Source organism: Nylanderia fulva, unplaced genomic scaffold (genome assembly GCF_048542155.1).
Source record: "Nylanderia fulva isolate GAGA-0341 unplaced genomic scaffold, ASM4854215v1 Scaffold10, whole genome shotgun sequence".
In the NCBI taxonomy this organism is placed as follows: Eukaryota; Metazoa; Arthropoda; class Insecta; order Hymenoptera; family Formicidae; genus Nylanderia; species Nylanderia fulva.
Window position 1 is genome coordinate 4,576,052 of NW_028189193.1, and position 23,409 is coordinate 4,599,460.

Below are 23,409 nucleotides of genomic sequence, written 5' to 3' on the forward strand. Positions count from 1 at the left end.
ATCAAAGAAAAGATGAATAATGAAATTGATAGCTAATATTTTGTTTATTTGTTGCGTTTAAATATCATTATATTGTTATAGCACTAATGCATATATAATAATGCAACATTTTATATAGAAAAAAATTTACCTTGTGTTTGCGAATTGTGGTGATTATAAATATCATCGTGATAAACAGATTTATTATTATTGTAAAGTAAATCATAAAGGATGTTACGTAATTCACAGTATAGATAAGCACATAATAAAAGACGCAGGCATAAACACTCCATAAAGTCAATATATATATAATACTTAAGCGAACTCTTGGGTAATCTAAGGGATACCTGAAAATTCCAAAACCGAAGAGAAAAGCAACTAAATAAACAGAATTTAAAGCCTCTTGTATGGTGTCAACCATGATATCACACAACTCTCTCACAGTTCCATATACGTACTATCAGAATTTCGAATTGAATATAATAGTGCGGTGTGCGTGAGGCATAATAATAATAAGATACCGTTTAATTAAAACAATTAATTGTGTTAGCGCATTCATTTGTGAATAATGATATGAATAATGTATATGTAAGATAGGATCTATCTATCTATTTCATCAATATTTTCACACGAAGTATTAGCAATTATTTTTTTAATTGTAGTTTTATTTTTCTTGTCTAAAATATATATTTATATGTGGATAATATAATAAGCGCTATGAATATATATATATATATATATATATATATATGTATATATACATATACGATATGTATATATCGATTCAATTATCCTTTTAATAATAAAACAAGTTTTAATTGTATTTATATATCAATTTATTTTATCATTATTTCTTTTGTTACAAATAAATCATGTTGGAAAGGAATATGATTATTTATTTATTATTATTATTATTATTATTAATATTAATATTATATTATTATTAATATTATTATTAATGTGTTTTTAAAATATTACATTTTTTATTTTTTCCTATTTTTAACATTTTAAATTATTTTGTATTACACGTGCAGGTAAAGTGGCACTTTGTGTGCGTGTTTTCTATGCGGAAAGCGGCCGATTTCCTACGCCGCAAGATGGCGGCGTGCGATCGGCCACCTCGCGCACAGAAAACGCGCACAAAGCCACTTTGCCTGCACGTGTAATACAAAATAGTATGTGTCCACAATATACTATAGTTTTGAAGAATTTTATTAAATATTTTAAAATATGCTTGATATTAATTACATTATTTTTTTTAAATTAATTTTAATAAGTTTTTATTATATTTCTTGTAAACTCCTTTTTTTGTAGTTGAATGTATGGCATATTATGCGTCTTTGATGTGATCGAATCCTTTTATGAATCATTATATTATAACGGCGTGTTCATTTGTATTAGAATAACCACATATGTCGTGACTGTAGCAAAAAACTGAAACAAACACGTACATATCATTTTTTTCTTTCTTTTTAAATTTTACAATTATATTAAATAACAATTTTATATTTTTGTAATAAGTAATTAAATTAAAAATAATAATTCCAAATGAATTGTATAATTTTAATTAATAGGTTTAAATATACATACCTTGCCAGTAAGAGTATTATCAATTGAAAAAAAACCAGAAGCAGTAAACCTCAAAGAATTAAGTACTATTTGTTGTGTAAATTGAGTAATCTGTAAAATAAAAACACACATTTATGTGTATTTATTTTATTTTCTATTAAATTTTAAACATAAACAAACTATTTATACAGACAAAAATGCAATGTTCTTATTTTCTACCAGATAATCATAAAATTAATTTTTAAACAATTAATCTGTATAAAATATGTTTGCATGTTCTATTCATTATGGGAAAATTAAATTTGATTAATATTATGATCGATAATAATTTACATTAACAAAACTTACTTCTTCTCTCATGTCATCATCGATGTTGCATCCTTCAAAAGATTGCATAATTTCACCGGTTTTATATGCCTGAAATAAATCTTAATAATGTAAAATGGATGAATTTAATATAAAATCATAAATTAATTATACAGTAAATATGCAAAGCGTATCAATGTATATTAATGAGATATTCAAAAATATATTCTAAATGTGTGTGTGTGTGTATATATATAAAATTTACATGTCAGTATATATATTATATATATATATAATATAATTTTAAATATATACAAATACGCGTATACATATATGTATTATATTCAACTGTATGCTGGAATATTTTTTACCTCATCTGATACACTCGTACAAAGAGCATTCACAAATATAATTTTGACCGAGTAAATTCCTGCCCAAGCCATCATGGCAACAATTTTTTCATTATGAATTGTCATTTGAAACTGGCCGGTAAGTGTACCATATAGACAATAAACAGAAGCAGTTACTACCGTAAAATGTACTGCCATTTCGAGCAAAAGTTGCGCACAATAAGTATAATTAATTTGTCGTGCTATTTTCGTGATTTCTAAATGTAAATGTCTTTGAGATAAAAAAAAGTATTAATTTATTAGTAATTATTGAAATCATTTTAAGAGATTCACTTTAGACAATTTTTAATTTGCGACAGAATTTAGAACATACTATATACTTTACGTATCGTATATTTTGGCATGGTCTATATATATCTCATTATACATTTTAATTGTTTAAATACATTTGGTATACATGTAATTCTGTGACAAATTATATATATTGTATAAAGTGAAATTAATTATTAATTTCATGTAATTATAAATTACGTTAATATACTATTTAGCGAAGTATCAGAGATGCATAATGAAAGATTTTCATTTTTAATAATAATATTAATTATTATCATAAAATTTTATTAAAATGTATAAAAATTTTATTAACTGTGCGATAGGAAATGAGAATAATTATTAATTTTACCTCAATGTCTGTATGAGATGCAATATCCTCTCTTTTTTATTTTCATGGTTTAGTCTGACGATTGCAAGAGGTGCATTTTTATGTAAATCTTGGATCTTAGAGGTATCTGATTTATTTGCATAAAGTACTACACTGTTAATCAGAATATTTGTATTCTGAAACTTTATTTGAAGGCACCTGCTGATGCGATTTTACGTTATTATTTTTATACATAATCAATTATGCACATTTATGTATTTCAAAAATGTATTAAAATGTATTTAATTTTAAAAAAATATGATGCTATGTGTGTAATTAGCAAATAAGTTGAAAATTGACGAAAATAATTTTAATTAAACAAATTATTACACGTTATTTCATTTAAAAATATTTTTATACTTGCCTGACAAATGAAGCAAAAGTGACATCCACTACGGAATTTGCCAGAATCGGAAAGCAGAAGCATAAATCGGTATAAAGAATGCCTGAATATCCCATAGATTCAGTACTTTGATACATCCATACTATATGCATAACGTTCAATAATAGCATGCCTATTACCCAAAGAACCATAATATAGAGAACGTTGCGATGTGTTCTTTGGTAATTCTTTTTTATGCCGAATGCTTCTATAGTATTGTCAATGATACTAAACTTCTTAATTATGATATTTATATTCTTGAAACATCAAAATTAAATTAGTAAGTTTGTTGAAAGGTAATAATTCGGAAAAAGAGATTAAAGGAAAAAATCCTCCATAGAGGTAAAAATTTTCTCTTTGTAATTTTTATCAAATTTTTGTTTGCTATTTGTATCGATTTTATATGAAATATTGTTACATATAATGTATAGACATACCTGTGATTTGCACCAGAACAAAATTATAACGAAAATGGCAACTAATACATTGATCGTTAAAACGGAGTAGAATAAAACTAACTCGTAACCCAACATTTGCTGAAAGATGATAATTGACTTATAAAGCAGCAAGGAGTATGCAATTGCTATCGAGATGACATAGAAGGCACTTAAAAAAATTCGCGGGCGATTCACAGGAATTTCAAATATTCCCATGCAAAATAAGCAATTAAGCCATATGATGGGCATCAATGCCTGTTTTAAACTTTTCATGTCTGATGTCATTTTTTAATTCGGCTTCTATAAAACTCTAAATAGATTATATATATAATTATTAATATATTAATGTACAAGTATTTGCGTCATTATATTATTAATGTATTATATGTAAACTTACGTTAAACTTATTTTACGTGCATTCAAAACAATAAACCACACACAATGATGGAGCCTCGAAGAAACTAATTACTAGAATAGACGTCAAAAAATCGTCTTCCTTGCCTGATATGTCTGAATGCGATCAAATGGTTTTGAGTGATGAAAAAAGGTGTTATACGTGTTCGATGTCTACAAGGACTAAATTTCTCACTTGGATGAGTCCTACATATTAGCATTAATGAACTATACACCTGGTGAGCAACTAACAACTGATAAACGATCTCGCGTGCTGTTACAATACGTTCAGACAACCTGCGTAGGTCATGCAATTTCACTTATTACACATGTCTCATGTCGGTAATGTACAAGTCGTATAACGCTTTCGATTACTTGTTCGGTTAATGATAGCCTGCCTTTCGACCTTTCTCGTGCCGCTAAGAAATTATATGAGTTTGACTATTAACAGTAATAAATAATGCAGTCGAGGGTCACATCTTTCTTCGCAGTTTATTGTAATACAACTGCTCCCGATAAAACCTATTCTTACGTCTTTTGCCTCGAGCTTGATTGAATGAACTGCAACTTCGATCAATATTATTTTTCAATTCAATAATATTTTTTTTAGTTCAATATTATTTTTGAACTATGTACGTAGAACTTTCATTGATTAAATGCGCGTGAAAATATGAATTAATAAGGTTAATACAAAATTGACTATGTGCAAACTAATTGACGTAAATAGCTCATTTTTTCGATTAAAATAATTGCTCTTGTTTAATATATTAAATACAAAATTAAATGTATAAATTATATAAAAGTATTATATATATGGTAAATCTAAATATATTTATATCTTTAAACAATTTAATTTTTTATATTAGATTTAATAAATGTAGAAAAGTATGTTTTTTTAGAAACGTATTTTAATGTAAATATAAGAAAATATAGCGATATATTCTCATTACACAGGTGTACATGATATGTTTGTCTTTTATCGTAGATGTTACGATATGATCTGACATTAGAGCGCATTAAGACTTTTATTTTAATTGAGAGTTATATGTTTGAATGTCACGCGTTTTTATATGATCCGACGATACGTTATTATATTATACGTATCAGAAAAATATTATGTTCTTATATATTGTGATTTCTATATTTAGCATTCTAATAATATTTAACATTTTAATCAACATTATGATATATTAAATGGGTATAAATTCATTATGCTTTCATATCATTACAAATTCTTAATATATATATATATATATTCATTATAAAAATATAATTTTTATTTAGAAATCATCGTCAGTACCAATTTTTGAAGCGCTCCACAGCGCGTTTCCATTGGCTAAACGCATACTGATAAGATAATCGTGATTCTTCGTTTGGTTTAAATATCCTATCTACTTGACGTAGCGTCGATATTTCTTCTCTGCTTTTCCACAAACCTGAGATTAAAGGATATACATTAAAAATTATATTATCAATTATTACACATGATTATTTAACAAACGCATATATTAATTGCAATATAATCTATCAATACAATCTATTATAATCCCATATTATCAGAAATGAATAATCTCTTATTTTAATTTATAAGCCCCCTGGAGAATTCTATCGATTACCCTTATTGTTTTGTGCGGTAAAATGAATAGAAAAAAAGTTATACGGCCTAGAGAAGTTGGAAAAATATGTGAAGTTAGCTCCTCGTAACTTCAAGTGCTATTAACTCTTTTATTTGGCATCACAAGTCCGAGAATGTAAGTAATAATAAATAATAAAATTGCGTAATTTTTACCACATTGTAAACCAGCTACGAATGCTACTCCTAAAATGGACATCTCGATAGATACCGGACGTTCCACTTCCAATCCCGTCGAATCAGCCAACGATTGCATAATAAAATCATTTTTGGAAACTCCACCGTCGACTCTAAAACATTTTATATGCATCAAATTGATATTTTTTTTTTTATTGTATTTGAAGCATTATTGAAATTGAATTATTGCGGCAGAAATCGATTACACAAAATAATTAAATATTCTTTTCTTTTATAATATTAATTATTATTGTTAGAATTGTTAAGTGTACAGCAATGTTATTATATATTTTTTACTTTATTTTTCTATATGTGAAGGAAGTTTCCTTGCACAAACATTCGTGGAGTAGTCGTATCCTAAAAACGAGGCTCTCTAATAAAGATCGAACGATATGTTCTTTCTTCGTGGTGGGTTTTACTCCTAAGAAACCGGTTGCGGCTGTATAATCATTTATAGGTGCCTAAAATAATAAATAAACCGCATATTCTTAAAAAATATTCTACTGCGAGAATATTTCTAATTTAATGTTCCTTTGTCCTTATACAAAAAAATAGAAATATCTTTTAAATAAAAATAATATCTTTCAAATGTCGATTAAAAAGAAATTTTGTAATTAAATTTGTATCTTATAAATATTTCTCATTAAAAAGCCAGTAAACTTTTTATTCAAAAAATTAGAAAGAGTAAAAATAAAAATGCCATAATTAGAAATAATTTTTTCGGTTTTATTATAAATGTTTGTCTTCTTTGCGTAAAAAAATTATTTTATCATCATAATATAAAAATATATTTTATTGTAATAAATCTGATTTACCTGTAATCCACTGAATGCCGGGACGAAGTATACTCCATCAGTATCATCGACTGAATTTGCCATATTAGCTGTTTCCATAGCGTCGTTTATAATTCCTGCGACAATTGTATGAAATCGGAATATGACAGATAGAATTAAATTCTATAAAATCTCTCTTTTTGTCTTGTTTTTACATATAGATTATATTACTAATGACATAAAATAGTACTATTAATTCTATAAGCAATAGAATATTATTGTAATTGAAAATATATAATAAAAAAGAGAAAGATATGTTTAAAATTTGTTTTATGTTTTTTGTTATTTGTTATAGGAAAAATTAGGATTATCAATTTTTTTATAAAATAATTTAAAAGCTGAGAAATCACCTATTGATTTAGCCCATTCGATTAGTATACCGGTATCGCTTGAAGATCCTTCTGCAACATATATTAGTTCCTTTCCGATTCGCCATCCAACAACTGGATAAAGTCCTATAAATAATTTTTGCACAATATATATATATATATATATATATATATATTTGTTTAATATATATCTATTCTCTTTAAAATTTTTATCATATATTATTTATCGATATACGTTATATTCTACGCGATAGAAACGATGACATTTTAAACAAAATTAAAATCCGCATTAAATGAGTAATAAACTCGCAAAATTACCAGCAACTGATGCGTGTGGTTCCCGTCCTGTGTTAACATTCACAAAAGTACCTGTCCCCATGGTGACTTTGAGATCACTAGGCTTAAAGCATCCTGAACCAAATAAGGATGCTGCTTGGTCGGCCATCTAATTTTAGCGGGTTATTATTAGAAATAGAGATGTTTGTTCAAAAAAACTTCAAAAAAAAAAAAGATCTCGGATATATAATAAATAATATACATATATATTGCGTGATTAAATATAATTGTCTAATTAGTAATCAAATTATTTTATTAATATCAAAATACTTTGTAATTTTATTACTTACTGAACAATAAATGGGAATTTCAGCCCCAAACACACTTTTGGGTATAATTCCAAAATCGCCCGCTGTATCTACTACTTCCGGAAATATATTGCGTGGTAATTTCAAAATGTCTAACGCCCAATTGGCCCATTCCATTGTAAATGGATCGAATATACCAGTGGCTGAGGCACATGAAACATCCATTATGTGCTTTCCTGCAATTAATGAAAAACGGATGGCAATTAACTAGCACAATATGGGGAATAATTATGAGTATACGCATTGTAATAAAATGCCAACAGTTATATAAAGGAATATCGTGTTCACATTTAGCATTGTTATGGGAATTTTAAAATTGATATAAAAATATATTTTATAAACACAGTAAGATATATTTAAATAAAAATATGATATATTTAATTAATTGTGCTCTTTACATTATTGCCAATTTTTATTTGATATTAAATATATCATTATTTTACCTGTTAATTTGTATAAAAGCCAACAATCTACGCCTCCGAAGGCCGCTTCTCCATTAGATGCTGCTTCTCGAAGACCTGGTATATTCTGAAGAACCCATACTAATTTTAAGCTGACCTGCAAACAACATCGAAATTAATTTCCTGAGGGAATACTAGTTGCAAGAAATATACAATAATTGATAGAAAGTTAGGAAGATCCATAAAACGAAACTGTATTTTAACGAAAAAAAGAACGATTTGAGAGATCATTAAAACAATGTTAAAACAAATATTAACGATATATATACAGGGTGTCTGACATAAGGTGTCACGCCGAAAATAAGTAGGTCTAGCTTGTTATTTGGAGACAATTTTTCCAAAATATTGAAGCATCAATAACTTTCGAGTTATAAAGTAAATGGAAATAAAATATGAACAAAACCACATTCTCCAATCAATTTCAAATAGAGTTTACTTTAATAAAATTTTAATTTAATTATAGAGATACATGTTGACAAAAATTGTGAACATGCAAGAAATGACGGACTCCCTCGACATTTTTACTAAACAATAAGAAAAAATCGTCTCCAAATAACGAGATCTCTTTGTATATATTTTCGGTGTGACACTTTATATCCGACACCTTGTATAATTAGTGGCATAAAATATGAATGATAAAACATTTGAACCTGCATATTCATAAATTTCAAGACGCTACCGGCCAGAAAGCGTTTGTTTCTCGTAAGAGTGTACAAAACACGCGAGGCTATTCGCAATCCTTTCATCGTCATCGACTGATTCCACTCGTCGACCAGATCGGCTGCCCGTTGATCCTTCCATGTTATAAATCTGAAACGACAATATCACACGATCGTGAAACTTCATTCTAACCGGATTACTATTGTTATCTTTGTCGCTCTCACTTGTGATAGTGTCGTCCAGTTTTCAAATCCCAGGTAATAAAGCTGGCTCGTTGCGACGAGATTCCAAAGCAAACGATAGACTTCGGATCGATTTTGCTGTCTGCAACCATAAACAAGACAAATTGGTCCAATCACGAACCCGAGATAAGTTACAACATAAAACACGCAAACGGCAAATTGAACATAAAAGAAGATATCAATCGGACATAAGCGGTAAAATTCCTGAAATTAAAGAGCTGCTTTTTCTTTTCTTATAAATATCTACCTTTAAACTTCTTTTTGCGAGCAAAGATGATAAATTAGAAATTAGCTGGATAAATATTTATACGTGATATCTATAAATCGTATCTATCTTTTTTTATAAGAAAAGAAGAGAACGTTCCGTCAATCTGATGTGTAGAGCAAAAGAAAAAAAGCATGTCATTGAATCAAATTAGATTCTTGATAAGACCTGAAAAAAATGATTTAATCGGCGAAATAATATCTGAATAACAAGCATTTAAATGCATCGGGTGTCGCAAGCAGAATGTGTGATTTATTCTTACTTTCGATGCGTCCGATTGCTGTCATCTTGGTTTACGATGGACATTTCTAGAACAGATCGAAATACAGAAATGAGGTTTTGCACACATTCAATGGGTAGCCAAAGATTCAATTAAAGTCGACGCTGATCTTTCGAAATGCAGAAAAATTAATCCAATTTTTTATATCAATAATTTTATTTATTAGAATAAAATCAATTAAAGCCAGTACAAATTAAAATTCAACTAATACATTGGCAGTATATTATTTTCTTGAATCTTGTCTATTACTCATCAAAATGATTAATTAAGATTCAGCGCGACTCCAATCAAAGCTTCAAATGTCTACTGAAAATGCGTAAAACCAAAATTTTCTGCGTTTATCCATTCTAGATTGTAGATCTTATAAAGATTCGCGTGCTTCGCACAAACAACTGTGACAAGTTATCTTTAACTTCAGTGTGCATTTATTTGTCTCTCTTATCATTTTAATTCTTATTGCATAAAATTATTGAATAGATATTGCAAGACAACGTGTGCGTATATTTAAAAATCGTATGAACTTCACCTATCATTATAAAAAATTATTAAAAGACAATTTAGTATTTGATATTTTACAATTAAAAAAACATTTTACTAGCTTACCCCTTAATGTATCCTTGATTACTTTTACTATAATCCGCCATAACTGATCCGGATCTATCTCTATAAATCCAGGTTGTGGATAAATCAGGTCTACCTAAATTTTAATAAATAAAGTACATTATTATCTTTATTCGTGTTTCATATCTTTTTTATAATCACTAACATGCATGATAATAATTTGAAACATTTAATAAATAATGCATTTTAATAACTTTGGAATTGCAATTAATTGGAATTATGACGAACGTTTTTACACTCAATTTTTTCGACCATTTACTTCTATACTTTATATTTTCTAACATTTTTAAATTTTCTTTATGTACGATTTATGTTCCATATAAAACGATGGTAATGACATGATTTCTAGATAAGTATACAGTTTCTAGATAAATATATACGGTTACTAGAAAAATTGTAGAGAAGAATATCTCTTCATGCAATTTTACCGGTCAGTGTGTCATGACATTGCAGTGATATCACGTCTGTTTCGCAAAGATGCTGCAATAAACCTATTGAATATTTTATGTCACTGAATATTTTATGCGCTCAACCCGGCCACGTCAAGTTTTTGCACTTTAATTCTTTTAATGTCGGTTCTAAATTTGTGACTGCATAAAATCATTCTTAAAAATACAAAAGCGATTCTTTGATAAATTTCTTTGATATCAGCTCGGATAAAAATCTGCAAAATTAATACATCATTTATACTTTACTGAGTAGCTTTGATTTTATATTTAAAGCATATTTGCATACAAAATGTCGAATTTTTTTATATACTTGACGTGTTTTTTTTTCTACGAAGATTTATTGTGATAATATTAAATCAATTAAAATATTTTTGATAAGCGGAATATATTATTTTTGTTTCAAAATAATAGAGAATATATGAATATTTTTGCATTTATTTTTCAAATGAAATAATTGTGATTCAAGATTCTAGAGAAGCTCAGCACATGCGCGAAATAGAAAGTAATACATCGCTATTGGCAACGACCTTTACATCGTCATGGTTAAATCGATGTTCAGTACGTATAAGCATATATGACAGTCTGCCGTGAGGTGTTCTAGAAACTTATTTCTGAGTTTATTAATCCGCGAGCCGAGAAACACCTTTACATTAACTCGATTACCTTGACTTCAAGCTGTTCTATAGCTATTTCCTGTTTCTTTCCATTACTCGATGCAAATTTATTTCACGCTCTCAGATAAATTATAATCGGCTCGTTATAGAAGAAAAAGATACAATAGTCTCTTTCATAAATGTATACTCAACCCAAGATGTTACTACATTTTTCAATAAGGCAGATAAGCAAGATCAAATTTAAAATTCCATTTTTTTTCTTTTGAAATGCCCAAATTATATTACTTCTGTTATTATTATTATTTATATGCACTCTATGCATTATTGTTTGTGATATTATATATATTCATGCAACGCATCACCGCAAAAGACATTATTTTCGTACTCTCTTATTTAAAAGAGAAATAAGTTGCGCATTTCTTGGGGAAATTTTGTATTAACATATTTATTGATGCATGCATAAGTACTAAGAGTTTTAAATATCAAAGACTATTGTAACATTTCAAAGACTAAGTCCGAGGACTATGGTTCCGCTTTTTGTATAGGCTTCGCAGTGAACTATAATCACAGTCTTTGATGAATCTACAATCTTTGATTTACATAACTTGTTATGCACGATGCAAAACAAGAATTATAATTAAATTTGTTTTGTGCATTTTGAAAGGAAATATAAATAGAAGATGAGTTAAATAATCTTCGCTGTGTTTACAAAAGAAAATTAATTGCAAGTAACAATTTATATAAAGTGACAAATAAAAGTAGGTCATTAATGTAACGTTTTTTATGTATTGTAATTTTAATATTTTTCTTTATTTATGTCTGACTCAAGATTCTTCCAAGTAACTATAAGAAAGAAAATAATTAATTTGTTCCGAGTTATTAAAATTAAATAACTTTTGTGATATTTTTACTAACTGAAACGTTACTTATTAATTGTTTATATTTTTCTATATGAGATATCAGAGAGAGAAAGTCTATCTATAGTCGATATCAGCTGTCAAAAGTCCGATAAGTCGTGCATATCAAGTTATTTCTCGATAACATTCTAAATAAAGTAACATCTTTACGGTTTCTCTATCATTCGATATTAACGCATACATTGATATTTAGACTTATCTATCTTTTCGTAACCATTAGACGATGAATTATACCAATTATGTTTTTCAACTATCTCCGCTCGCGCGTATATTATTTTTTTAAGCATATTATCGCAGTAAATTATTTTTTAAAATATATTATACATCGCAGAAAATAATATTTTATGATATTACAATTTGTTAAATAATAATTTCTTAATTTTTTTCTTGCAATTTCTCAGTCTTTGACGAGATTTAAAAATATATTTTTTTATTATTAATTATTATTTTAATTTTATTATTAATTATTATTTTTTAAGTATATTATCGCAGTAAATTATTTTTTAAAATATATTATACATCGCAGAAAATAATATTTTATTATATTACAATTTGTTAAATAATAATTTCTTAATTTTTTTCTTGCAATTTCTCAGTCTTTGACGAGATTTAAAAATATATTTTTTTATTATTAATTATTATTTTAATTTTATTATTAATTATTATTTTTTAAGTATATTATCGCAGTAAATTATTTTTTAAAATATATTATACATCGCAGAAAATAATATTTTATTATATTACAATTTGTTAAATAATAATTTCTTAATTTTTTTCTTGCAATTTCTCAGTCTTTGACGAGATTTAAAAATATATTTTTTTATTATTAATTATTATTTTAATTTTATTATTAATTATTATTTTTTAAGTATATTATCGCAGTAAATAATTTTTTAAAATATATTATACATCGCAAAAAATAATATTTCATGATATTACAATTTGTCCAATAATGATTTCTTAATTTTTTTCTTACAGTTCCTCAGTCTTTGACGAGATTTAAAAATATATTTTTTTATTATTAATTATTATTTTAATTTTATTATTAATTATTATTTTTAAAGTATATTATCGCAGTAAATTATTTTTTAAAATATATTATACATCGCAGAAAATAATATTTCATGATATTACAATTTGTCCAATAATGATTTCTTAATTTTTTTCTTACAGTTCCTCAGTCTTTGACGAGATTTAAAAATATATTATACACATTAGTGTAATCAATTCAATTTTAACGAAATTATATCAAATATTCGAGTCTGCTGTTTGCTCGCGAATTTAATCGGTCTTCAGAGAATACAAGAAAATCGCGACGAACCTTCTCCGCCGAGGAAGCCACCGTGACCGCTTTCTCGTCAAGAATGTGGAAGCGTACCGTCGTGGTGCCGACGTCGAGCGCCGCGACGTATTTCATGGTACTACTGGTTTCTTCTTCTCCGACGAATTTGAATATTTCAGCGCCAATTCGCGCACACACTCGCACTAGAATTCGTCAATAAAATCCAGGCCGCGGAATATCGAGCCTTAGATCGCGCCGCGTCTGGCATGGACTGGCGTCAATTAGTGCCACTTTCTACCTCGTGTTACGGGCAACAAGCGGGGAAAAACAAGAAGAGAAAAAAACTTGGGACTGCCGATGGGCAAAAAATTAACACGACTTGAAGCGGCGATCAACGTTGAGGCACGCTCGCTTATTGTAACACGACTGCCCTTGGCAGCGTGGTACATCACGCATGCTCTAACAAGAGGTTTTATCGAGACGTCACATAATGAAACGATGAACTCCCGACTCACAACTTCCTCGGCAACGAGTGGGGCATTTTATCGGAGCGTACGCCGCATCGTTCGGGCCTCCGTCTTGCCGATTATGGCTGAAACGCACCTTTGAAAATCCTGAAAGATTCATTCTGCGTCGATCAACGATTTCTTTCGCGCTGAAAAAAATTATTAAACTGATAAATATTTATTTCAATACCGCTCGAATAATTTATTTTAAATAAATAAATATTTATCTGTTTTGAAATGGATTTTCTTTTATCAAATAAATATTTTATTCGTATCACACCAATGTTAATGGTTTCGAATAAATCATTTATTAGGTAGTATTGAAATAAATATTTTATTCGAATATTTAATAAATTATTTTTTTAATGCACCGTGCGGTCTGATCATTTAGAAGCCGCAATTATTGTATTACGATAGCTATATCGCGATTGCGATCGATTATTTGAAATTATTCCAGCGTTAAAGACGCTTTTATACGCCACTGTGGAAGCTTTATTTTACAACGATACAAAAATTAGTAATCTTATCTAAGCAGATGTTTTCATTCAGTAAGCATAATTAGCATTCAATAACTTATTATAAAACTTTTAAAATTCCAACTTTTTCTTACAATTAATTAAAGCTTTACTGAAATAATAACTTTAAAGTTACGTTTTATAAATTTAAGATAAATACTTCTTCATATTATAAAATTTTGTTAATAATAAAATATTTAATATTGAGTATTCCGAAGTAGTCTGTTCTAATTTTCAAGAGAAGAGTACATTTTATGCAATTTTACAGTTATTATATTCTTCAATACATCTGTAAAAAATTAATTTAAATTAATTTTATTTAAATACTAGATCTTTGGTTATCGCGTGACATTTGTCATTCACATGAGAGATATGATGCGACAGATGTCATGCGCATTAAGTACTATCTGCAATTAACGAAACACATTTAGAGTTGTTTAGTGTTATTGTGTGCACAAGGTTAAATGAATTTTAAAGATTCTGTTCGTGTGTTTGTAAATTATCTCAAAATTTACTATTTTATTTAATTAGTTAGATAGTGCTATTATTTGGCAAGAGAAAATAAATAATAATGTAAAGTCATGATTTGATATATTACTTAATAAACATAAATTATATAAAATCTTCAAAAATTCAAACTTTGCATGCATGTATGTCAATTAAAATAAATATACAATAAAGAACAAATGTATGTTCAAATATTAATCATTTTTGAATTATAAAAAATTGATTGTAAATAAATAAAAGTTTTTACAAGTTAGTATAATCAATAAAAGTTATTTGTAATATTTATGAAGAAAAATAATTTGTAGAATGAGATTGTAAAAATGAATAACTTATTAAACAAATAATTTTTATGAAAGAAGATTCTAAACATGGTACAAAATTCTTTTACAAAAAAATATCTATTTGACGTGTTATTGCTTGTTACGTTACTGAAGATCAGATCGCGACGTGCGCCTGTTGGTAGCAACCCAATTGGCAAAGAGTAATATATAATATTCATAACTTAGGCGTGTGTTTTTAATACATGTTGTCATTGTCCCTTTCTAAAAAAGGCATGCAAAGTTGATTATCGCAAATATTGTTGCTGTTTTTCCGCGATACTATAATTGGTTGTCTCAATTAACATTATGGCTGCGTTCGTTTTGGACGCTTTCAGCGCTATAAGCAAACGCAGCCTATGTGTTATATTAATAGCATCAGATAACTGCGTAAAAGTTAATAGTTTGATAGTTGTAAAATAGAAATTAAAAATAATATCAATAACGCGCGCGCTTGTGTTCTGGTAAAAATATATTAATTAATTATGCAACGCATAAAAATTCAATATTTTAATCTTTTACAGAAAATACGAACAAGGAAATAAAATTTTCTAAAAGAATCTTTTGTGATTAAATATTTACGATTTTAATAGACTCGCGCGAGACTTCATCCCTCCCACATCTATCACGTTGCGCGGTTCGCGCGAAACTGATTGTCGAGCAGGGTATCACGAGCGCGGGCCCGATGGTCACATGACCAGTAGTCACATGATCAGTAGTCACATGACCAGTGGTCACGTGACCATCGGGCCCGCGCTCGCGATACCCGGCACGAAAATCAGTCTTGCGCGAACCGCGCAACGTGATGGATGTATGGAGTGTACAGGGTTTGTCCGGAAAGTAATGCGTCGCATTTTTTTAAAAAAGAATTTATTGATCGCATAGGTAAAACAACTTAAAATTGTTCGAAGTATGACCCTTCTGCGTCAATACATTTTTGCCAACGCGATTTCCATGCGTCATAAGATTTCTGGAACTCCTTGACTGGGATGCTGTTCAGGGAGGCCGTCGAAGTAGCTTGTACGTTGTCAACCGACTCGAGCTGTTGTCCTTTGAGCTCCCTTTTCAGCCGAGGAAATAAAAAAAAGTCCGCCGGGGCCAAGTCGGGACTGTAGTTGTTCTTCACAAACTTCCACTCGGTGTTGCTTTTGCGCATCGGTCAACACTCTGGGCACAAGTTTTGCGCAAATCTTCCGCATGGCCAAGTCTTCCGATACAATCTCGTGAACAATCGTTTTCGGCAAGTTCAATAATTCCGACATTAAGCGAACATTCATTCGACGGTCTGAATTCAATAATTGGCGCACACGAGTCACATTGTCGTCCGTTCGCGATGTTGACGGGCGTCCTGCGCGGGCCTCGTCGGCGACCTCCTTCCGACCTTCTCTAAACATCTTGTGCCATCTGTTTGACTGCGATTTGGAAAGGCAATCGTCCCCGAAAACTTTCTTGAGCATTTCAAAAGTTTCCAGCGGCGTCTTGTCCAGCTTCACGCAAAACTTTATCGCATAGCGTTGCTCTATCGTTCTCTCCATCACAAGTTCGACGCGACCACTAAGCAGAGGTTCACAGAATAAGCCGTCCTAACCCTCCAAGCGCATGGAAACAATTGAGCGACCTACCGTTGGAAAGCTAAGGGTACCCCCCTTCCTCCCCAACCGGTCCCATCGCTCTGCGATGTATAGTCGCGTCACAAAAAAATGCGACGCATTACTTTCCGGACAAACCCTGTATTAATCTGATGGAAAGGATAAAAAGAGAGTTGCTTTCGTTGTGCAGCATGCAGAGCTGAGCAGCGTAGCGGATGCGTACAGACATGCGAATCTAATGGAAGCGCAGATATTTTGATTGAAAGATTCTTGTAGAAAATTATATTTTTTTTCTGTTAAAAAATTATATATTGAATTTTTTATTGTTATGAATCGCGTAATTAATAAATATATTTCTATGCATGCATTGCAATAATAATTTTATACATACGTTGCAATTTTTAAGGTTTTATTATCAAAGAATAATATAACTTCGCTTCGCGCACGTAATTATATTCGACTAAACGAAACAAAATGAGAAAAATATATGTAAAGAGATACATCTATACAAAATAGTTCTCAAACAATACAATAGAAATTCAGCAAATTAAAATTATGTACATAATAAAAATTTAATAAATAAAAATGATATACATAATTTTACGCGCAAAGGGCGCGCTTGTTTTGTCTAGTCTTTATAAATTTTCCTACAATGTAAAATTATTTCCAAATTTTAATTTTATCAAATTTTTTCCATTTTGCTGGTAGATCCAGCAATTTTTATTTTAAAAAAGACGTGTCAAATCGATACTCAAATCAATATCAATATTTTCCTAAAATCTTGTAGTTTATTGTTGCTTCTTATGCATGTCATCACATACCATTTACATTTCTCTCGAAAAATGGAAATTTATTTTGATAAATCCGTCACTTTGATACTCTAATGAAACTAATTAATATTGAGAAATAAAAATTTTGATAAAAATGAAACAAAATAGTTGTGTTCTTGGAATTTTTATGTTAAAAACAATTTTTATATTAAATACGATATATGTATGTTACAGTAATTTAAATCAATTTGCATTTTATAAAATTTTAATTATATTTTTTTTTTCTCTTAGATTTTATCCTTATTATCAGCAGGTAGCATAACATGCAAATATTTTTCTTTATTGTCGTAATGTGTCTTATTGCAGTATGCATCGTCAAATATGAAAAACATAGTCATAAATATTGACACGCCAGCAAAGATAATCGATATAATCAGCTCTAATATAATCTATAATAAAAATTATAAATTAATTAAATAAATTAAAAATACATAGATAAATCAATAAAAAGAATATTTAAAGCTAAAGAAAACAGAAAATAATTATTACATCTGATATTTTTAATATTCTCAATATTAAATAATTATGAAATACTTACTTCAACAATCGCTCTCAAGATCGCTATTACATGATGCCTTACAGATATCCATTTCCAAATCATAAAGGGTAATAACACAAAGAGCAATAATAAATCGAGTACATGTATGACAATCACAGAAATAATTTTGCTTACATTAAGCATCTGTATCTTTTTATACATGCTAATTAGAACATTATAAGATAAAACGTGAATTAATTATATTAAATTAATTATTTTAATTATAAATACGTAGTAACGAATATTATTGTAATTATATTTATGTTTGACATAAGTACAAAAAATTTTTATTACGTTAAAAGATAACAAAATGAAGAGACTCACGTGATTTTATTGGTTTCTTAATTACATATTTTTTAAATAAATTATCTCCACGTCATATTTTTATGTTTAATATGTGTTTGCCTCTTGCATTGATACAGTCTAAAATTTTGCGATTTTGAATATATTAACCTCGCTGTATTGTGTCAAATAATGATTAAGAAATTAGATGCAATTATTTTTAAAAATAATTTACATTTTGTTTTTAAAATTGCAAAATTGCATTTCAACTTTTCAAATTTGGAGAAGTAAATATTATCGAGCAAAAATTATAACACGTGCGATTTACTGTCTATTTGTTACACAACTGTCAAATATATAAGTTTGTTGGCAATGGCTGAATGTCGCACAAGTCTAATTTTGACTTTGTTTAAAATAAACGAACTAATTTCACACACATATAAATATAACATAACTTCACTATCTAAGATTAATATTAATAATTTCTATATTTTTTTTGTATCGCGTAGAAAGAATAAAATTATAGTTCCAAAGTATTAATAAAATTATTAAAATAAAGCTTGTATTTAAGAAATATGTATGTGTAATCTTATTATTCTAACGATGAGTAACAATGTGTAGCGTCTATTTAAGTACAGTTGATGATACAGATAGGTTTAACAGTACATGAAACTATATCTACACTTATTTTAAAGAATTAACATATAGATCTCGTAATAAAAATATTTTATATATGTAAAGACAAATATTCACATTATTTGGGAAATCTAGTGTATGTACGTCTAATTTACACAACTTCTACATAAGATAAAAATCATTAATTTTTACGTATAATTTAATTTTTCTTGGTATAATTTAATAGAACACGTCAATGATGGTAAGGTTGATGAATCGCGTGCCAATGATTTTTATGCGCTGTGTTTCTTGCGTGCTTCCGTCTTTCTCTGGCGGCTACTTGCTGTCTGTAGACAAATAGAGGCCTGAAGACCTTCGCATCCTGGGCTTCCATATCCTCTGCTTCATCGACGATCTTTTCTTCGATTTTGTTCTCGGATCCCGTGCGAACGAATCTTTTTTCTCTGATGTTTTCGGATCGTGACCCCAGTGTAACAGGCTGACGACCTGAGTTTGACAGTGGCAGTCTTTCGATAAAGCCATTAGTCTCTACATTATTCTTCGGAATCCCATAGGCCTCCACCTAAAAAAAAATACAATATTTGTTAGAGAAAAAATACGATGTTTATTATTAAATATTTTTCTGTCTTTAAGTCCATACAGCACAAAATATTATGAATTTTTCAAAAACTATTTCTAAATATTTCTATAAAATATTGCATAAAAACATTTTAAAATAGTTTTAGGGATATATTAAAATAATTTAAAAATTTTTTGTAATAATATTTTTTAGAATATTTTAAAAACATATTTTTTTGAAATATTAATCTAATATTAATCTATATTCAAAAATATTTCTGAAAATGTTTTTTAAACATAAAAAAGCGGACATATAGAAACATTTTAAAAATATTTGCGAGAATTATTTTTATCTTTTAAGAAATATTTTTAAAAGATTTGAAAAATATTTTGTGCTGTATGGGAGACAACATCCTACTTCTAAGAAATATCAAGAAAATCTCGATAATTTTTGCATTGTCATTTTGAATTGCATTAATTACATATTTAATGAATAAAAAATAATATTTACCAATCTGCCATTTCTTGAAACGCCATCGACCTGATCTTCTCCAATATGCACTCTTTCGATAACACCATTATTTTCTAAGCGTGTTTTCGGCAAACCGTATGCGCGAATACCCGGTTTATCCTCCTCGGATTCCAGATGAATTCTTCGCACCTTACCATTTAATCCAGCTTGATTGCGGATCTGCACGTACTTAATGCGTTTGCTATTATCCGGGGATTTGTGTAATTGCGGGCAATCAGGCTCGTCGATTGCTCGAATTGTGGTATCTGATATAACATTTGTGCTCTGTCCTACTTGAGCCGTGCTCAGACTCAATAAGCCAGTTAGTGCAAATACCTGAAAAATAGATTAATAATAACATTTACACATTTTCATATCAATTATAATTAGCTAATTATTTATAAAGACGTTTGACAGTTTTTAAATATGGAATATATACGACATTATCTACAAAAGCGAATTTTAATGCTTAGAAGAAAAAGAATAAAAAAAAGATACATATTCATGCCTTAATAAATTATAGGATTATACATATATTAAGTTAAAATGGTTATTGTGTCTTTAGATTCTTCTGTGTAGACATGATATAATTTCTGCTATATGACGGAACATATGCACATTTTATCTTCTGTGGTCTGCCACGATAGTCTTAATCACGCTTTATTAAAAACACGGAAGATTACACTCCAATGGCATTTACTTAATTGGATATAAAATAACGTGTCCGCGATCTCACGGGAAACCTTTAAACAAGGTTCAATGATAACTCGTTTGCTCAATGTTTCAGAGTTTATTTGCAACAATGAACAGTATAAAATATTCTGTACGTGTACGTTTATGATTTTTACTTTTAATGAGAATTAATAAAGTATTCAACGTTTCTCAATATTAATTACAGAGTTTAAATACCGCTTAAAATCTTTATGTATAAAAAAGGCAAAAAATTCAAGTCAAGGTAGAATAATAAAAAATACAGGCATATAAATTAACAAAAAAAATACTATGAAAATTAAAAGTAAAATTGTGAAAAATATCAGGAGTTTATTATATTATTATTTATCATAAAATTGACATGATTAATTTGTTATATTTTTGACAGAAAAAAATTAATAATTATACTTGTATCATAGATTATTTCTTAACATAATAATTTGTATTAAAGCTCATTTTATTCTATATTTAAAATAAGTATAAATAAGCAAATATAAATAAACAATAATGATTACAACACTTTTGACATAATATATTTAAATTATAAAACGTTTCGAATAACATTCAATCCAGATTTTTAAAAAATGGCGAAAAATAGAACCTAATATGAAACAATTAATTCTATAATGTATCATTTTTTATTCTTACCGTCAGTATTAATCTCATCGTGTACAGCTATCTTCTCTTCCTGTCGTGGAAAGGTATCCTGCTTGCTCACTTCCTAGCTCCTGCTCGGACTCTTAAGCGACGTTTGAGGGAAAAGATCGACCGCACATCGGTTATATATGTAAAGCCGCCTTCTCGAAGAACGCGTGTAATTAAGCTGCTCTCACATGGGAGACTGCGATGCGGATATGCAGATTCATTGTAGAGCGAGAGCGCAGTCTCTTTCCTGGTAAAGATGCTGAACTGCAGTGAGTCATTTTTGTAAACGAATCGCATGAATGGGTCAAATGACTCGAAAAATTACAATGCTTTTACTGTTCTGAACACGTGTGAAAGCCTTTGATGAGAAAACAGATGTCGGAGGAAGCAGACTTTCGGCAGCCCCTGGAAAAAGTCTGAAAATGCTGTAGTCAACTTAAACTGGAAATTATATTAATAAAGATTTTTATGAAATAAAATGTTTTTAATTGTTTGATTTGTAATAAATATATATCACAATTTTAAACATTAAAATTTAAGTTATACCCATACGGCACAAAATATTTTTTAAATCTTTTAAAAATATTTCTTAAGAAATAAAAAATTCTCGAAAATATTTTTATAATGTTTCTATGTCTGCTTTTTTATGTTTAAAAAATATTTTCAGAAATATTTTTGAATATAAATTTAAACTGATATTTTAAAAATATATATCAAATATTTAAGAAAATATTATCTGAGCGAGAAAAAACATTTTTAAAAATATTTTTAAAAATATTTAAAAAAATGTTATCACAAAAAATTTTTTAATTATTTTAAAATATTCCTAAAACCATTTTAAAATGTTTTTATGCAATATTTTATAGAAATATTTAGAAATATTTTTGAAAACATTCATAATATTTTGTGCTGTATGCGGGTATATAAAAACATATAATGTATAATAATATCGTAATTATATATTATTATAAATAATTATAAGTGCAAGTCTAAATTTAATTAATTATTTTACGATGATTCAGAGATATCGAAACTATTTCTGATTTTAGCTTTAACGGAGAATAATTATTATTTCCGTCCTTGCTAATTGGCAGTGAATCGTATAGGTGCTAAACGTGTATTTACTGATCGCTAAACATTCAGACATGTCGCACATGTAAGCGGCTTTTCCGTTCTTCTAATGTCGGTGATTCGATGCCAGTGTTTCTCAGTGTTTGAAAATAATTTTGTCATATATAGATACTAAAGTGCTATATACTTTTAGCAAGATATAAAAATAATAGAACAATTATATTTCTTCTACCACTTTTTCTCTCTTCTCAATAAATTATGCTGCACATAGGATTTTATATTTTACAAATTATAGGGTTTAAAAGAATCGCTTAAAATCTTTATGTATAAAGAAAGGTAGAAAAATTCAAGTCAAGATTTAATAAAAAATATGGTAATTAACGAAAAAAAACAATTAAAAAAAAAATAAAATTTTTAAAAATGTCAAGAATTTTTTAATTGTATTATTATTTATCATATTACCATAAAATTAAAAAAAATTCATGCGAATCTCGAAGGTTTCGGAACATCATGAAAAATTAGACAACCGCTTATCTTATGTCGTATGAATGAATAGATGGAAGAACGAGTGACTGTTCTTCTCAAGGACATTAACGATGACACGTTTACTACGGATTGCAATAATTTCCGTCATCGTATTCCCAATGATCGTTCACCGAACGATTTGTTT

General features: G+C 28.4%; 4 protein-coding genes across 5 annotated transcripts; all 4 read right to left on the minus strand.

The window, feature by feature from the left end:
- Window positions 1–947: 947 nt before the first annotated feature.
- LOC114931975 (putative gustatory receptor 28b) lies at window positions 948–5,306 on the minus strand. The gene is made up of 8 exons (XM_029304135.2): window positions 4,121–5,306; window positions 3,724–4,033; window positions 3,269–3,543; window positions 2,887–3,063; window positions 2,226–2,475; window positions 1,897–1,965; window positions 1,570–1,659; window positions 948–1,413 (listed from the first exon to the last, which is right to left on the minus strand). Exons 2-8 carry the CDS (start codon window positions 4,006–4,008, stop codon window positions 1,354–1,356), a joined length of 1,206 nt encoding a protein of 401 aa, XP_029159968.1. The 5' UTR covers window positions 4,009–4,033; window positions 4,121–5,306; the 3' UTR covers window positions 948–1,353.
- A 65-nt stretch (window positions 5,307–5,371) lies between these two features.
- LOC114931974 (glycerol kinase 5) lies at window positions 5,372–14,036 on the minus strand. Of its 2 annotated transcripts, none has more exons than XM_029304133.2 (12): window positions 13,563–14,036; window positions 10,244–10,337; window positions 9,078–9,177; window positions 8,844–9,003; window positions 8,176–8,290; window positions 7,715–7,908; window positions 7,407–7,533; window positions 7,110–7,214; window positions 6,742–6,836; window positions 6,224–6,387; window positions 5,906–6,039; window positions 5,372–5,552 (listed from the first exon to the last, which is right to left on the minus strand). In XM_029304133.2, the coding sequence occupies exons 1-12, from the start codon at window positions 13,656–13,658 to the stop codon at window positions 5,410–5,412; spliced, it is 1,527 nt and encodes a 508-aa protein (XP_029159966.1). In that variant the 5' UTR covers window positions 13,659–14,036; the 3' UTR covers window positions 5,372–5,409. The 2 variants fall into 2 exon arrangements, with proteins under 2 accessions (XP_029159966.1, XP_029159967.1); XM_029304134.2 differs by lacking the exon at window positions 13,563–14,036 and adding an exon at window positions 9,623–9,668 and having other exon boundaries at window positions 10,244–10,292.
- Window positions 14,037–18,014: 3,978 nt separating this feature from the next.
- LOC146725248 (uncharacterized) lies at window positions 18,015–18,573 on the minus strand. The gene is made up of 2 exons (XM_085481629.1): window positions 18,326–18,573; window positions 18,015–18,176 (listed from the first exon to the last, which is right to left on the minus strand). Exons 1-2 carry the CDS (start codon window positions 18,485–18,487, stop codon window positions 18,015–18,017), a joined length of 324 nt encoding a protein of 107 aa, XP_085337755.1. The 5' UTR covers window positions 18,488–18,573.
- A 63-nt stretch (window positions 18,574–18,636) lies between these two features.
- LOC114931954 (uncharacterized) lies at window positions 18,637–21,834 on the minus strand. Its single transcript, XM_029304112.2, has 3 exons — window positions 21,672–21,834; window positions 20,313–20,648; window positions 18,637–19,805 (listed from the first exon to the last, which is right to left on the minus strand). Exons 1-3 carry the CDS (start codon window positions 21,687–21,689, stop codon window positions 19,476–19,478), a joined length of 684 nt encoding a protein of 227 aa, XP_029159945.2. The 5' UTR covers window positions 21,690–21,834; the 3' UTR covers window positions 18,637–19,475.
- Between the last annotated feature and the right edge of the window lie 1,575 nt (window positions 21,835–23,409).